The sequence below is a fragment of the Micrasema longulum genome, unplaced genomic scaffold (assembly GCF_059751315.1).
Source record: "Micrasema longulum isolate JH-2025_06_02 unplaced genomic scaffold, ASM5975131v1 h1tg000178l, whole genome shotgun sequence".
Lineage (NCBI taxonomy): Eukaryota > Metazoa > Arthropoda > Insecta > Trichoptera > Brachycentridae > Micrasema > Micrasema longulum.
In genome coordinates, this window is record NW_028277383.1 from 155,065 (window position 1) to 172,168 (window position 17,104).

At 32.5% G+C, this 17,104-nt stretch overlaps 1 protein-coding gene across 1 annotated transcript; it reads right to left on the reverse strand.

Moving 5' to 3' along the window:
• Positions 1-594: 594 nt before the first annotated feature.
• LOC148283912 (gustatory receptor for sugar taste 64f-like) lies at positions 595-13,577 on the reverse strand. Its single transcript, XM_088242939.1, has 11 exons — positions 13,415-13,577; positions 11,667-11,771; positions 11,530-11,576; positions 9,468-9,711; positions 7,195-7,398; positions 4,267-4,382; positions 4,015-4,185; positions 2,977-3,131; positions 2,007-2,172; positions 897-986; positions 595-645 (listed from the first exon to the last, which is right to left on the reverse strand). Exons 2-11 carry the CDS (start codon positions 11,701-11,703, stop codon positions 595-597), a joined length of 1,281 nt encoding a protein of 426 aa, XP_088099065.1. The 5' UTR covers positions 11,704-11,771; positions 13,415-13,577.
• Between the last annotated feature and the right edge of the window lie 3,527 nt (positions 13,578-17,104).

The window sequence follows — 17,104 nt, forward strand, 5'->3', positions numbered from 1 at the left end:
TATACAGATGAAGATAGCGTTCATAATTGTGGCCCAGGGTACGTATTCTGATGAGAAGATAAAATTTATATTCAATTTTATCTACAAAGTAAAATTAATTTTTCAGTATGAAAAATAGCATATGTTTGCAAATTTTTTTCCAAATATGTTCAATTACCGGTTACCGAAGAAGATATTTTGAATTTACATACAAATATACACACTTTTCTACATATTAGTTTTACCGTCTCAGTATATACCGATGAAGATAGCCGTTCATAATCGCGGCCATGTATAATTAAATAACTTGGCATGTAAAATTTTATGTTATGTATTTTATATATTGATGTGTCATAATATTTATAAATGTGATTTTAGTATGGCAGAGTCCCGACTTAACACCGAATTTTCTAAAAAGTTGGGACATAAAAAAAATATAATTGTGCTATAATAAAATTGCGTATTGGGTGTCTTAAAAATAGTTTTTAAAAATACAATCCTGCGCTTCTAATTTCCATTGAATAAAGCCATGCTAAGGTTATAAAATACTTGAAGTATTTTTACATAAAATGTTTTTATAGGATCAGAACAATATAGAACAATGTCTCGCTCTCCTTACATAAATTGTAATAGGACAACTTCGTACGTAGCTATGGCTCCAGCAACCTGAAAAAAGAATCCAAATCAATTTCCATTTGCTTAAAAAAGTTTCATTCGTATTCTTGTTTTACTTTTATGTATTCTGATAAATTACTTATATTCTACATAATTATCTATTCATGGAAAAGACATTATGAAGGTACGTGGTATTACTACAAACTCTTAGATTAAACAATTTTTTTTTTTCAATTTTCTAGTAATACAAAAAAGAGTCATTAAATGGGTTTTAAAGAACATAATACCAAATTTTCACTTACACCCAACATGAAATTCCGATTGACAGAGAAGAATCCCATTCCAGTAAAAGAAATTTCATCATAAACCAGCTGCTGACTCAGTCTGTGAATCTAAAAAGGTAAGTTTGATCAAAATCCAATGATTGTATCATCATGCATACAACATGGTTGAAAAACGAAATGGTCAACCATTTCTTATTAAAAACGAACTATTTTACCCAGCTTTACAATTATATAAACATATTAAATGCGATGAGCAATTATTTTCCTGTTTTTTTTATTTGTTATGCTATGCTATGTAATCTCATCTCAGAGAAGTGGGGAATTTCGAAAATTTTCGAATTGCACGGTGCTACAATCCGTCAAAACTGGCCAGAACGATTTAATTTTAAAAGAAAAATAGCACAACTGGCCTAAAAAAAGCATCTTACATGATGTATGCTGTTTTTAAATTTTGCGTTTATAACATACCATTTATGAATTTGGTTTTAAACTTAAGTAGACTGAAAAATACAAAGCTAAAAAACAGCACGCTTGACCTAAAAATAATGGTATCTTGAATGGCTTGTCCAAATTTCACATCGATACCTTTGCAACATATTGTTTCGGAGTTCTTGTTGGTTCTTGTTGGTTCTTGTTGGTTCTTGTTGGTTCTTGTTGGTTCTTGTTGGTTCTTGTTGGTTCTTGTTGGTTCCTGTTGGTTCCTGTTGGTTCTTGTTGGTTCTTGTTGGTTCTTGTTGGTTCTTGTAATAGATAAACAAGCAAGCAAACATGCATTCGTAAGTATTTTTTTGTTTAATATTTAAAGTTTGCTCAATTGGGTAAAGGAAATACTTTTACATATATTTTTTTTCCTTTATTAGAGCCTTCTAGTTTTTTTATATTCATGACGATTCAGAAATAGTGGTGTTTTTTTAAATAATTTAAATTTGTACACCGTGTTTTAATGACGTTTCATAGACTGCTTTCTGACACCAGAAATGTAATAACCTTCGCCTAATTTAATAGGACTATTTAAGGAGCTATGAAAGCCACCTAATTGTTTCATTCGGTTTTTAATAAACCTGTCTTTAAACGCAGGAAGATCTCTTTTTCATAGAAAAATCGAATGTGAAATAAACATCAGCAAACCTCGTGGCAATATTTTTCAGTGGGACAGCAGCGCAAAGCAGGTAGAACTTTCTTTGTCTCCATAGGAAGAGCGGCAGCAGCTAAAGCAACGCAAGTCACACGAGTTACCATGAATCCAAAGGAACTAAAGAAGTACAGGTCATGTATGAGACCTTCGTTTCCCGTTCTGAAGCAAAAAACACGAGTTGTTATTTAAATCACACTTTGTATGAAATTATGAATATCTACACTGTTTTCAATATTATCTTTTAATGCCTTCAACATTTACGTATGATTTAAAGTTAAAGTAAATATATTGGTCTCCCGTTCTACACGGTTTCAAAATAACACGGTGAAAAGCAGTAGTAAATGGTCTTTCATAAAGAGTGATACAATTTAAAAATTTAAAAAAACACATAAATTATTCAGTGAGACTTGTTGAGACAATTTTTTTATGTATTTGAAAGGTTACATTATGCCATTGAGTTTGAAAACGAGTTTTTAAATAAAGAACTGTAATGCAATCAACCTTATAAAAATGTATTTTTTATTGATATAAATTAATAATTTTAGTAAACTTTTTTTACACGGCATTCACTGGATTTGCTGGGTAAAGCGGGAGTCTGGTATAATGTAAAGCATATGTATTGTAATAAGAAAACATACATAATAGGAAAATTCGTGAATAACTAAATGCGCATAGGCTTTGGGGAAATTATTTCAATGAACGAATTAAGCAAATTGTAAACTATATAAGAAATTAAATACATATGTAGTTACTGTGAGAATGAATATTAATATTTTACGGTAGATCACTTAGAAATTCTCTGTCACCATTATTATCCGCTCTTAAAGGTGCATGAGGCACTTTATTGTTACACCAATTGCAACGTATCTTGATCATTTGCTACATGAAGACAACTTTGTTCTACGCTACAGATCCAGCCCAGGGATTATGATATATTGGAATTTAATTACTGCGCAAACGTACCCAATACCATTAAACATTTGCAGACAAATGAAAAACAGATTGTTAGTAAAGGACAGGAGGACCAATGGGCCTAGCAAATTGGCAATCTCCCTTCCTAGCTCTAATCCTCCGCAAAACAGTTCCCTGGCATATTTCCACTCCATTGGACGGGATGTCTGAAATAGTAAATTGGAATAGCTTTTTAACAATTAATATTCATTAGTAAAATGAACAAAAAAGCTTTTATGTACATTTAAATGAAAAATCAATAAAAATAACTAACAGAAAGTTGAAGATATAATTTAAAAATTCCCTGGCAGCTACTCTGAATAAAGATTTAGAGTAATAGCGGAACCACTCTAAGAAATTTCAAAGCCAGGAGATACGTCTTCTTCCTACACTTGCGTTTTCCTTCAACTTTTCCTTGTAATATATATCATAATACCAACTAGGTATTTCGTACTTCTGTCTCGCATAAAACGTTCAAAATACGCTTGTATTTTTCTTTAGAATTTATGTTTTACAGGATTCATTTTTTTTCCTTTATTTTATTTGAATTTAGGATTTTATTTCAATATCGTGTGCTTTTTTATAGCACTAAAAAGCGATGTCTAGGTATAATTAACACTTTTAAACGGCTTTATTCGAGTGCCTTAAAAGTTGTTATTTTTACCATAATATGGTCGTTTACGGTCGATATATTCGCATCGAACGTGCATAAGGCCATTAGTATGCCAATTGCAGTGTCATTCGCGATAATTTTAATTAATTAATAGTGAAAACAACAAAAAAAATAATCTGAGATAATCAGTCTTACGTCGGTTTTTTTTACCATCGTTTATACCTTAGCCAAGATAAATATAATCAACTCTGTCGGAAAACGATTTCGGAACCCGATTCAGGGTGGCTTAATGTGTTAACCATTACACCGGGAAGCGGAGTAATATGATTTTAATGGCAAGCAAATTATTTTTAAAAAACATTCAGAGCATTTTTAAAAAGGCGAAAATCGAAGATGGACTAGGAAATATGAAATTGATAAATTACAATGACTTTTACCTTCACATCCATTTTTCCTACAATAGAGTTAATGTGTTTAAATCTTGCTACAATCCCAATGCTTATTTGTATGAGAAAAACATCTTGAAAATTCCATGTAAATGTAGCTATCTCACTTGTCAAAACAACGAATAAACCCAACGCCATATTGTAGTCAACTGTTGAAAAAATCTCAAGTTACGATTTAAAAGTATTAAGAAGTAATAAACGCTTTTTTTTCAAATTTTAATTTATATTACCTAAAGTAAAAACGAAGCAATGTGACTCCATGCTGTATTCCAAAAGGCAAAATCGAAATGTCGAGTTGCCTTCTCTGATCGCATTTTGACATTTTGATGTTTTGTTCAAAATATTCAACGTGTGTTCCACTAAAACATACAATGCGTATTACAAAATAAGTATAAAAATAATGTTCCGTAAGTCAGTGATAAAATTGAGAGGAGTGATGGTGGAATTTTTAAAGAATACACTTAATTAAAATTTTATTCAGAAGACGGAAACTTATGTGATTTAAGTTTTATCTTTAAGATAATTAGACTCTCCTGACTTGCTAAATATGATTCGATTCTGAATACATGTTTTACTAGACATAATGTGCCATTTTATATAGAAATCGTTGCAACAAATTATGCTATTAATTCGCCTATTCCAAGATTGCAGTCTAGGAAACCAGATCAGTTGTATTGACATATTTCACATTAGCCAAATCAAGTTCAAACATGATATTTTTGCAAATTATCATATAATATTTATGATAATTTGCAAAAAAGAGAAAACGAAAAGTATAAATAAATATAAGTTAAATATACTGCCGTCATAAGGAAGTAGGACGCATCTAACATTTTTTTTCAAAAATGAGTTGAATACAATATCGGAATTAGAAAAAAAATACACATCTACTAGTACTTGAATTATCTTCCTAAAATAACCACAACCCTATTATTTTCACTAATAAATTAGACTTAACTGCAAAAAGTCTTAAAGATTACTCAATATAAAAGGCTGTTCTGACTTATATAATTATAAAAGACTGATTAAAATACTCATTTTTCCTTCTATTTCGTTTTTTAAAACATCTGAAATGAATGTACCTATTCGTTTTCAATTTAATTTAAGATCTGCTGGTAATTTCGAAGTTAATTGATTATAAGGTCGGCGTTACTAATTTGAAATTTGAATAACAGTAAATGTCCAGTAACGTCTTTTTTATTTAGTTGAGTAGAATCAATTGTTATATTATTAACTCTAAAAAAGAAATACGTTTACTTAATTACTAAATAAAAATGGCGTTTCTAGCTAGAAACGTCTTTTCATTGCAGTAGAACATAATTTCTTGTAATTTTTTTACTAAAAATGAGACGAAAATGTTAATTTTTAAATATAAAACGTAAAATGTTCAAATTAATATATACATTCCGTTAGGGCAAACCATAATACATATTGTCGCAAATTAATATACTTAATTTTTGTAGTATTTTCCACACAGCGAATTTTTCAATCTCCGAGCTACAAAATATTTATTTTCTACGATTTATGTAGAAACTTCCTTCGTTCTTATGATGGCAGTATATACAGGGTGTTCCTTAAACCCTGTCACATCTGAAACCACAATGATCAGTGTGAGCAAGAAGACATATTGGCACATTAAAATATTTTTTTAGAACGAATAAAATTTTGAAAAATAAAATATCAAAAAAAGCAAATGGTTGCTAACTTCTGCAGGGGAGAAGTGAGTGGAGCGCGGCGCAGTATCAAATTCCCCCCTCCCCAATCTCGTTTCTCCCCTGCAGAAATTAGCAACCATATTCTTTTTTTGTTTTTTTTTTTTTTTTAACTTTATTCGTTCTAAAAAAATATTTTAATGTGCCAATATGTCTTCTTGCTCACAATGCTCATCATGGTTTCGGATGTGACAGGGTTTAATGAACACCCTGTAAGACTAGATTTTTAATTTTCATGGTATTTTTTTTTCTTAATTGTTTTATTATTGAAAAAGGTAAAAGTAAAAGGTTTATTATTTTCTTTTTAAAACTGTTTTGTGCCCCTGAGCTCTTAGCACGTTACAGTTTGTATTATACTTAAGGCATTCAATATACATATACATTCTAACAATACCAACAAATTAATAATTAGTGATTTTTGTGATATCTTTTTTTTTACCCAAGTACGTTAAGTATAATGTATCGTTCAGTATCATAACATAGTTCAATGTATAAAACAACTGAGTAATATGTACAACTGTATTGTTTTCGTATTATTTCATATTTTTGTAATAGAACGCTGTTATGTATAATGTAGTTATGTTTATAAAAGTAATTTGTACCGTCTACACTAATGAAAATATAAAAATGAATAAAATATATTACTCGAAAGCTTTTCAAAAATTCCTCAGAGTACGTCCTTAAAGTGAGCTCATTGGTAGATATCATTTTCATCGCTTAGTGCTTCAATCAATAAACAAGAATTAAGATCCTAATGTTAAGGGCATTATATTGTGGGCTACTAAATGCTGGTCTCTACCCTTTGATTAAGCAACGTTACAGAGCATTTGGAGTCCAACTAACAGCACAGACGCAGAACGCTTCTTTAGTAAATAATAATATAGTCACGTAGTTACGGACAGAATAATGACTCTAAAAGAGTCAAACGTTGAAATAGTGAAATATCACATGCTACGAATATCGATAAAAATATTTGAAATAGATCTAGAATAATTAATTGTATTTTAAAAATCAATATGGGTTATGTGGAGAATTTTTTTTATACATAAATGTAAAAAAGAAATTTAATTAAAATGCGTTGCTAGAAAAATGATATGTGTTTGGCCTTTGTTGTTGCCACAGGTTGTTGCGAAGTCAAGATTCGTGATTATGTTCTGAACAAACTTCAATGGCCAGGAACAAATTAACATGAATCGTGACGTATTAGGGGAGGCAAATGGAATGACTGTTTTTGCGAGTATTTTTTATGCAACTAATAATAAGCAAAAAAAAATTTTTTTCATGACAGAATTTTATAGACCATTTACTTTAAAAATGTTTTAAAAAAACATGATATTTCCCTATTAGCTTTTTTTTTAATTTGCGAAAATTCCGTGGCTTTAAAAGTATAATACTCGTATCAGAAATAAGTGCTACACTGTTTTCAATGATTTCATCAGTTTGTAAATTATTTACGAACTTATTCCTAAGACCAAAACGACAACGGCAACCAGTGTGATTTTCATCTTGATCGGCGGAGCCTTAGTGGCCGCGGCCCGGAGCTCCTCGCCCCGCCAGCGGCGAAGCAGCTCCGGCCAGCCGCGCGCCATGCGCCGGAGGATGATGGACGACACCCACGCGTTGGCGTAGAAAATGGCGCCTGCCATCTTGTTAACGATGTTACCTGCGATTGGAGAGAGAGTCGTTAGCAAACTTTCATAATTTCAGCTACGTACGAAGACTTTTCAAAGGTCGATTTTCATCACCCCATCGGCAGGGCCCCAATAAGAGATTCCGGAGCCCCCTTTTGGTGATAGCACGAAACAAACTTTTCTTATACATATTTGCGTAAGTGCTTTGACATATTAAAAAAGACAAGCAGAATTCAAATGTGATCCCAGACCCAGAGCCAGAACTAGGTGTTTTAATGCCTTGGACAACAAAGAAAACTGCCTGTCCCTTTATAAACTGAATGAGGGGGTTCAATGATTTTTTTTAAATATAAAACTAAGACAAAATATTTTGAATAAAATTTGATGTATCGTATAAAGTTTTCATACATTTCGAGAAACTTCGCCATACAACTAAATTCTCTAATTTTTACCGCGTTTAAGAAAACATTTTTTATTTCCCGTAGAACTGAACTTCCTCATTGTTTGTAGCAATTTCACTACACTTACTTCATCATTTACTCACTCAGCAAGAATAAAATTTTCATTATGTACAAAAAGTCAAAGAAAAAAATGAAAAATGAAAAATGGAAACATTTTTGTTTGCACGCCACAGTCGAAATTTTTACGAGTTTAATAGTTAACCAATTTTAAAAATAATTCTTGACAAAAAACAAACAAACAAACCATCACGCCGTTTCCCCGCTTACGGGCCTTAGGTAGGCAGAGAGGATAGAACGCCACAACACTCTATGTTTGCATGCAGATCTCGCTTCCTCTACATTCATACATCTTCTCATGCACGCGCGCCGATTATTCCGACTTTTGACATGTCCATCTTTAAGTATTTGTTGGATTTGGTCATGCCATGTTTTTGTCGGTCTTCCTCGTTTTCTGCATCAATCAACATTCGCATTGTAAATATTCTTAGCCGTTCTTTCGCTGTCCATTCGTTCTACATGTCCAAACCAGCGCAGAGCTCCTTTCTTGATTTTGTCGATAATGCTTGTCGAAAAATGCGATTCATAAAATATCTCGAAATAAAATTCGGTAAATTTTCAGTATTTTTCAGATTCATTTCACAAGAGTATCAGGTAGATAAGTCTTCCACTCAGGTTTTTCAAATGCAATAGATTTATTTTCTTAAACATATTTTATCAGGTTTGGAAGACGTAAACCAACCAAAATATGTTTCCCATAAGGGGTTAATTAAGGCCCTGAGAGCCGATCAATGATTTAATATGTCCATAAGTACAAATTCATTATGGCTCATGGGGCCGATTAAATACTCCCTGGAAAACCTAATTTAATATCAGGAAACAGTTGGCGACAGCTTTTATTATTTTAAATTACAGATTCTTCGTTGTTAAATGTAATTCACTTACTAACCAAACTTTTTGTGTAGATATTTAATATATATTCGTATTAATATAACTCGACAGGGCCGATATAATAAGGCCAAGAGGACATATTCATGAAGGACGACTAAATGAGACCCGAAGGGCCGAATGTACCAGCGTGTAACAATCGGCCACAACTGACTCTTATCCTTATAAATTTTTTATTATTTTATTTTTAACCAACATTCTTACGTAGATATTCAATATTTATGTATTTTTTTTTGTGGTTTTTGTAGCATTATTTTGAGTGGGCGAGAACTTTTTATTACATTTAGATTACTCCGAACAGCAAAAAAAGGTGAGCCCCAAAGAGATGATACTTCTAGGTGACCGAGATTCTAATCAACCGAGGCGCGAATGGCTGAAAACTGAGGCCCTCAGGGCCGATAAAATGAGGCTCGGGAGGCCGATTGCATGAGGCCCTCTAGCATGTAGCCGACTGTTGTCTGTTAGTTCTAGATAAATTACCTACAGTCTATTCAAATCTTGAATGACCTTTGTTTATTTGTGCATAACAGAAATATTTCAAATAGTATATTCAGAAGTGAGTAGATGCTAACACAAATGAAAATTGCATGTGTACTTTGTTCACCGATAGGCACTTACACGTTTATAAAAGCTATTAAACATTTGAACTCTCTGTACATATGTAAGTATGTCTTTTTAAATCATCTAACCCTTACCGTTGTCGTTTGATTTGGTAGCTGTAGCAGCCTTGACGGCGAAAATGACTGCCATAAGAAATATCCAGAGAACAGGAACTGTTGATAGCGTGGATAATATTGACAGAAGTCCCGTTCTCCTGAACTTCAGTTCACCCTTCTCGTTTCCTATTCCGTAAACGGGAAATAAACCAAGAGCACGCACAACTGAGAGTGTTCCAGCCATGGCCTCCTGAAAGCTTTCCCCGTTGGCTTCAGCGAAATTCTTCAAAAAACATTTACAGTTACTTTAGCAAAACCAGAAAACCGATCACTATAGAGCAATAACCACACCGCTATTTAATGTGTTCCGGGCACAAGTGATCGACCGTTGTCATATAAAAATATCTTTATAAGCGGGTCTATCTCTTATACATAAATAAAAAGTTATTGATAAAAATAAATAATTTTATTCACAACTCCCACTCTCTTTTGAGAAATATTTAGGTTAAAAGAAATCATGGGAATAAAAAAAGAGTTTAATTTGGTTGTTGCATTGTTTTAACTGTTAGAAGCACTAAAAATAAAATAGGGCTTTAGGAAAAAATATTTGATGCTAATATTTTATACAATTTTAGAAATAAATGCCGATTTCATTGGAAACTTCCCATTAAGCACCACTAATAAGTTCTACTTATGATATTCTAAAATACATAAGAACAATATTAATAAAGATTCCAAGAAATACGACCCCAAACAAGTCCTGTATTGTGTTCGGTTAAAATAAATCAGTGACATGATTTGTACTTTTAAAATTCCTCCGTCGCGACCCAAGTTCTAGTCCGTGAGTTCTGCTGGTTGGTGAGTTGGCTTCCCGGGAACTGGAAATCTGTCACAAGACTCTATCATTGGTTGATTCGGAAGAACTTGTAACTTAGTTCAAAGTGGTCAATTTTTATTAACTTTTTCATACATTTTCGAGATACTTCATCATCATCATCATTCCCTTTCCACACCTAATGGTGCATAGGGCACTGCATTGGTACACCAATCGCAGCGTATCTTGATCATTTTTTTTTACATGAAGGTAAGGTGATCAGTCTTACGCTCCAGGTACCAGTCGAGGGACTATGAAATATTCTAGTGTAAAAACACCCTTTTAAATAATATTTCATTTCAACCATGTCGGGAATCGGACCCGAGACCTCGTGCATGGTAGGCAAATGCGCTGCCCATTACACCACGAGGCCGACAAGATTATCGAGATACTTCACCTTACAATCAATTAAATACTGTGTTTATTGTTTACTGTTTAATGTTTTTCCGCGTGCTAGAAAACATTTTTTTATGTTCAACTTCCCGTACCATTGAACTTCCACATTGAAGGGTATCTAGATAATTTTTGTTCTATGGAAGGAAAGGTGATCATTCTTCAGGTGATATTCCAAGGACAGTGAATTATTGCAGTATGAATCATCTTACATAAAACATTTCACTTCTACCATGCCAGGATTCGAACCTGAAACCACAATCATGGTAGACGCACGTGCAACCACCGCACTACGAGGCGGAATTTTATCTCCACCCGATTTCCTTTTTTCAGGATTTATACCTGAGAGTAACCATTTATTTATTTATTCATTTATTTACATACATGTAGTTTATTACACATTATTTAAGACATAAGTCCCAACTCCATGGGACTAAAAGTCCTGTGTTGATTCGAAAACACTCGTCCGGGGCTCTGGTTCTATATCACACAAACAACTGTACTCTTCATCCATCTGGACATAGACAAATATTCGTTATCATCATCAATCCTTTTCCCCACCTAATGGTGCATAGGGCACTGCATTGGTACACCAATCGCAACGTACCCTGATTATTTTTGTTACATGAAGGTAAGATGATCAGTCTTACGCTTCAGGTACCAGTCCAGGAACTATGAAATATTCTGGTGTGAAAACATAATTTAAATTAAATATTTCATTTTAACCATGTCGGGAATCGACCAGATACCTCACGGGAGGCAAACGCGCTGACCATTACGCCACGAGGCTGAATGACAATATTACCTAAAAATATTTTTTTAATACTTCCATACCTTTGTTTTGTGTCGCTTTTTTGAAGTGGGTGATATTCTTGAAGCAACTATAAATATATTTAAAAAACAATATTAATTATTGTGTGCAAAATTAATATTTTTTTATTTTCAAACGTAATAAATAACTAAAAACTTACCAAGTGAGTTCATTGCTTCCATAAATTGGCGTATCATATTTTGTATAATTTGATGGCTTGTCCAGAATACATAAGAAATTATCCCTTAATTCCTCTTTTTGTAACCTGGAAGAAAATAATTTATATATTATTGACAATAATATTATAAATAATGTTTTGATTCTGTAGACATGGACTGGATTTCACCTCCTGGGGATTTATTCAGATTGACATATTACAACAGAAAGGAAAAACATCTAGAAAAGGGAATGTGGAAGTCTAGGCACTTACAGGGTCTAACCTGTCGTTGGCCAGTTAATTGAGGTTTCAGATCTTTAACTTCGCAAAAATCCACGGATGGAAGAATGACGAAATATGGATCTTAATCTGAATATTTTCAATTCTGTAATGTCCTGCCGGTAAAACAACTTTGTGACTACAAATTGATTGTAGATCACTTTGTTAATCCGGAATATAAAAAAAGAGTTTCCCACACTCACAACACTAGATTAAAAACTAAGGGCTCCCTGTCTGTTCCCCGAATTACAAATTACTTCGGAGAGCGAACATTAAATTGCGTTGTTCCAAGATTGTTCAATGATCTCCCACAAACCATCATTAACATGAAAAATCTTCAAATGAAAAAAAAAGAACTGAAGAAATATCTTCTAAATACTTTATAGTGCCTGTTTATAAATAAATCTGTAAAATATAAATAAAATAAATGTAATATAAACCTGTCATAAAAAAAATGTGTCCCACCGAAAAGTCTTTGGACTTAGTGGGTAACAAATTATTATATGTATTTTCTAATTATAAAATAAACGCTGCTCTGCAGCACTGAAACTGAAGAAAAAAAATACCCATAATATAGGCAAAATGGTGAAGGTTACACAGTGTGTGAATTCGCCACCCAACGACAGGTCATAAGCCCTGAAAGTGTCTAGACTTCCATATCAACTTCTCTAAAATGATATCAATATTTGTTGTCATATTACAAAATATGTTGAAATCTATAAAAAATACTACATTGGTTGCATTGACTTTATGGCATAGGCGCAACAGTTAAGAGAAAACGCGATCTGACTTTTCTTCATACAAGCGTATTCTCGTATTTTCTCCCTGGATTATGGAATACCAGTCTTTTCAAATATAGATATTTACCATTGGCGTGTCTCTATCGTTTTGTTCATTCATCAAATTTCTGTGCCGCCGCATTTACTCTTAAAATACGAGATCGATTCGCTGTGAAATTATCATAAAACAGAGTGTTCTGAAAGGTTGATTATTTATCGTTAAGACTATTAGACCTCTAAATTTTACTTTACGTAATTATAAACTTTTATATCAGATGTTTTTTCACACAAAAAACAAATATTTGTTTAATTATTTGTCATGCGAATCTCAGCTTTATTTACGTCTAGTAAAAGGTTGTTTACTACTGTTATTTCAAAATTCGAAAAATCATGTGGGTACGTTCACAAAATAAAACCGCACCAAATTTCAATCAAAAATGACCTCAAACATTATTTTATATTAATGCGAAATAAAACTTATTATTTTAGATTTTTTTTAAATAAAATATTTTAGTGGGCTCGTAATGACACTAACTATCGACTTGTAAAAGTAAGACTATTTTAACGTAAATTTCGAGATCAAATTCTGTTCATTGTTATTTACCAACTAGTATCAAAATGGCGTGTGATATGACAAACATACGTCGATTACTTTAAAATGAGCATGTGAATAAGCGCTCTAAATAATCATACCTGTGCGTGATTGTTTACTAAAAATATACACGAGAGGGTCAACTGTCGACATGTCGCATTCCACCCACTCTGTTTATATATAATTACACAAAACTTAACATTTAAAAATCAATCTTCACAATTATCATTGTCAATCAGTTGTTATAACACATGTAAAAGGAAATAAAATTATAACAACGATTTGTTTATTGTGATTGACGTTTACATCACATTATTTAAATTAAAATAATTGGGCAATTATAAAGATGGGTATCACTTGGGTAGGATCTATAATATTATATACCTATAGCTCAAAGTGTAATGTTAGCACGTAAGTACATGATTCTTGGCTGGCTCAACATTGTTTTTTTATTGGCATGCTTTATGCGTGAGTTAAATATTTTTATTGGCTATTGAATGAGTTCCGAAGCATTATAATATAGTTTATATTTTCTTGAAGATCAAGTTGCGAAGATGAGTAAGTAAATAGGCGCAGGTGGGGAACAATGTAACACGGGGGTTAAGAGTAATGATTCTCTCCCGCTTAAAGACAGGCAGGCCCTTTAGCTCGATTACATAGAACAAAAACGTTCCAAATTTTTGGTTTAGTTTTTAGTTTAACGACAAACGTGCAACGGACGGTTTCGGTTTGCGCTTTGCAACTCTCTACCTGTAAACCGTAGCTAACTTCGTAGTTGATAATCATGGAACGGTTTTTATCCATAAGGTCGACTCTATTAGCCGGTGGCGTATTACTACTCTAAGGGGTACACTCTTCAGTCCGTGCCTCATGTTTGAGGATGGTGATTACGCCTGACTCCAAGCATTGCTCGTCTGTGGACAGTCTCCCTCCATCTGGAACGGTCTTGTGCTCTTCTATAGGCATTCGTCAGTGATGATTCTGATAACTCAATGACTGTGCCGCTCGATCTTGTCGGTTGTCCACGTCCACGCGACCTTGTCCCTTCGACACTTCCCAGGAGAATAGTTTTCTCCAAACTATCAGAGTCTCCCCTGGAAATATTCCCAAAGAACTGCACGATTCTTTTCTCGCACATGGATATCAGTCTTTCTCCTATGTCCAGTTCCTGGATAATAGATGCATTCGTACGTCTGGCCGTCCACGGAATCCGCAGCATGTACAGGGGAACACTATAATATTCATCATATTTTTTTATAATTTTCTTCATTGCAATACTGCTTTATCTACAGTTAATGAGAGTTCAATATCCGCAATATTAGTACAGAGCTAATTCATGTTTTTTTGTAGTAATTGAAAAGTATTGTTTCGTTAAAGTAAATTTAAAAAATACATTTTCTTTGCTATTCTAAAATAGTCAACCAATGGCGAGTAAATATATTTTTTATTTAATCTTTGTTTATAAGCCATTTAATAAATCAAACAAGCTTACCGGTTATTCCAATCTAAATTTTGAAATTAAAAGGAGATAATTTTCACACCCTCTGGGGCAGAGTGTAATGGAACACAATGTAACACTGGTAGGTGACTAATATAGTCAAATTTTCTAGAAAACCAAACAAACATTTTTTTGGCCGGGTGCTGAGAGAATAAAGAATATGAAATTCAACCATCAACCAAAAAAACTTTTTACTATCCATTGGAACCCGATCTGATACTTGTCTCAGTTGGTGATGTAAATGACATTACCGCATCCAAATACTAGTAAAACAAAGAGCCAAGCTGATCTTTATTCATTTCAAAATAGGTATTTTGAAAAAATTGGGTTTTGGCCAATGTTTTTTAATGTGCTCTTCTTTGCTAAACTGTTCTTATATACTCTTACTAGTTACACTGTACTCCAGATTTAGAGTACAGTATAACATATATGTAAGTGGCTTTAGAAAATCACTAATATTACAAACACAAGCATGTTTTTTATTGTTTCTTTTTAGTAAAGTCACGCTAATGGATAAACTATTGAATAATTGTAAAAAAGGTGTTATAATAAAAAAACTTCGTTTTTTAATATTTACCTGCCACTTTATTTTTTGATAGTTTAATAGCCAACTAGTTTCCGCAAAACAATATGCCTTCGTCAGGGTTAGTTAAAAACATTGAGTTTAAGTCATTTAACTGTAATATATTGGATCACCAGCATTCCCTTTCCGCACCCATTTGTACACCAATAGCAGCGTATTTTGATCATTTTTGCTACATGAAGGTAAGATGATCAGTCTAACGCTTCAGGTACCAGCCCAGGGACTTTGAAATTTTTATATCAACCATATCGGGAATCTAACCCGAAACCTCTTGCATGGTAGGCAAACGCGCTGACCTTTACACCACGAGGCTCACAAAGTAGTGCTTCAAATATTAAAAATATAATAATAACTTTTTTGTTAGACTGTTCCCCATTTTTGTACCCCCATCCCTACCCACACGTATAGAAAATATAAAATTATTTTTATCAGTACCTACTTACATTATCCACACCCATGAATTATTGCATGATAGGTATACTCTTGGTGTACCAATTGGCGTCCAAAGCATTTATTTTATTACTTAAGTACCTACCTAATTTCATTACTTTCTTCCCTGCGCAATGTTTTTCCTCAAAGACGAAAATATATTTTCGTCAATTTTTAAAAGTACATTAACTTTCTAATAAGTAAAATACTGTACCATAACTTGTAAAGGATGTATTGTGAACGTAAAAGTTATGCCTCAATCCAAAAATAATATAAATACCTTTTTCCTGTAGTCTGTATTATATAAATATTTGTATACGAGTATTTTAAAAGTGAAATGACACTATTTTCAATCAATATACGACTTCAACAAACAGTATCATGATTTTTTAAATGCGAGTTTTATTACATTATAATTTATCATATCATATTTTGTAATTGGCTATAGATAATCTTTACATTATATTATTTCGTGCGTTGTTACTTTTTCACAAATTCAAATATCGGTGTTCATGTACAAAAAAAACATTGTGAAATGACATACCTTTTATTATTATGATCCGAAAATCAAATAGAATGTTTACATTAAATCTTCTCAAATAAATCAATATAAATAGGGGTAAGAAAAGAAAAATATATTTGCATCGCTATGAAATAAGCTTGTGGGTTGGATACCTATATTACCTGCTTATGTCTAAGGAATATTATTAGAAAAATGTATATCTTTCAATTTTTAGGGCACGTATTAACGTATTCAGAAAAAAAGTAGGTATGTAATATGTAAATATAAATTATATATTAAAAAAATATTTTTTTATTTATTAAGGAAAAACAACAGTTGTTATATAAGAATACAAAATACAAAAAATAGTAAATACATCCAGTTAAAGTTTTTCACCAATATAATGAGAGAACATATGTTGCACAGTAAAGAGAAAAATAATAATATTATGTTAATAAAATTTGTATAAAACCACTCACCGACTTATCTGTCCACCGGTTTCGAGACGTAACCTTTTACGTCTCGAAACCGGTAGACAGATAAGTCAGTGAGTGGTTTTATACAAATTTTATTAACATAATATTAAAATGTTGGACCACAAAGTTAATGCTTTGAATATTAATAATATAGAAAAATAATATATTATATAAGACATGAGAAAAAAAAAGCTCTTGAGAAGGTTAAGGGATGAGGAAATAGAGTAGAGGAGTGGAGGAGTGGAGGAGTGGAGGAGAGGGATTTTCATAATATAGTTGACCAATTCAAAATTTTGCTATGAT